Genomic DNA, 807 nt, shown 5'->3' on the forward strand with positions numbered 1-807 from the left:
TATGTATGTATGTATGTATTATGTATGTATGTTTGTATAATGATATATAAAAGAAAAGATATTTGATAGTTAGATAGATAGATAGAGAGAGACAGAGAGCGAGAGAGAAACATGTTACAGATTATGAGACGAGTGATGAAGAAAGCTAGTGAAACTTACTGGCTTGTAATGCTCTCCCGAGTGCAGACTCACTGTCCGTTTGAAATCCACCAGTAGAACTCAGAAATGAACCCATACTCATCCTATAAAGTTAAATATATTCAAAGTAATTTCAAGAATTATTTTAGATTAGTATGTAAATATAATGGAAAATGATGTCCAAGATGTTGTCATGCAAACAAACAAGAAGTAGATTGTTTAATATTCGTTCTTGTTGGAGATGGATGTGGTTTTGTTGCTGTTTAATCTCAGTTTAGTGGAGGCGCAATGGCTCAGGGGTTAGGGCAGCGGACTCCCGGTCAAAGGATCGTGGTTTCGATTCCCATACCAGGCGTTGTGAGTGTTTATTGAGCGAAAACACCTAAAGCTCCACGAGGCTCCGGCAGGGGATGGTGGCGAACCCTGCTGTACTCTTTCACCACAACTTTCTCTCACTCTTACTTCCTGTTTCTGTTGTGCCTGTAATTCAAAGGGTCAGCCTTGTCACACTGAATATCCCCAAGAACTACGTTAAAGGTACACGTGTCTGTGGAGTGCTCAGCCACTTACTTGCACGTTAATTTCACGAGCAGGCTGTTCCGTTGATCGGATCAACTGGAACCCTCGACGTCGTAAGCGACGGAGTGCCAACAACAACAACAACGTAGA

At 41.4% G+C, this 807-nt stretch overlaps 1 protein-coding gene across 1 annotated transcript in view; it reads right to left on the reverse strand.

Annotated features, from left to right (window-relative positions):
- The window catches only part of LOC128250418 (60 kDa neurofilament protein-like), a 16,580-nt gene that overhangs the window by 2,907 nt on the left and 12,866 nt on the right, over positions 1–807 (reverse strand). The window contains exon 7 of the mRNA XM_052975300.1: positions 160–242. Within this exon, the coding sequence (XP_052831260.1) occupies positions 160–242 (83 nt within the window). The remainder of the gene's footprint in view (positions 1–159; positions 243–807) is intronic.

Source organism: Octopus bimaculoides, chromosome 21 (assembly GCF_001194135.2).
Source record: "Octopus bimaculoides isolate UCB-OBI-ISO-001 chromosome 21, ASM119413v2, whole genome shotgun sequence".
Classification (NCBI taxonomy): domain Eukaryota; kingdom Metazoa; phylum Mollusca; class Cephalopoda; order Octopoda; family Octopodidae; genus Octopus; species Octopus bimaculoides.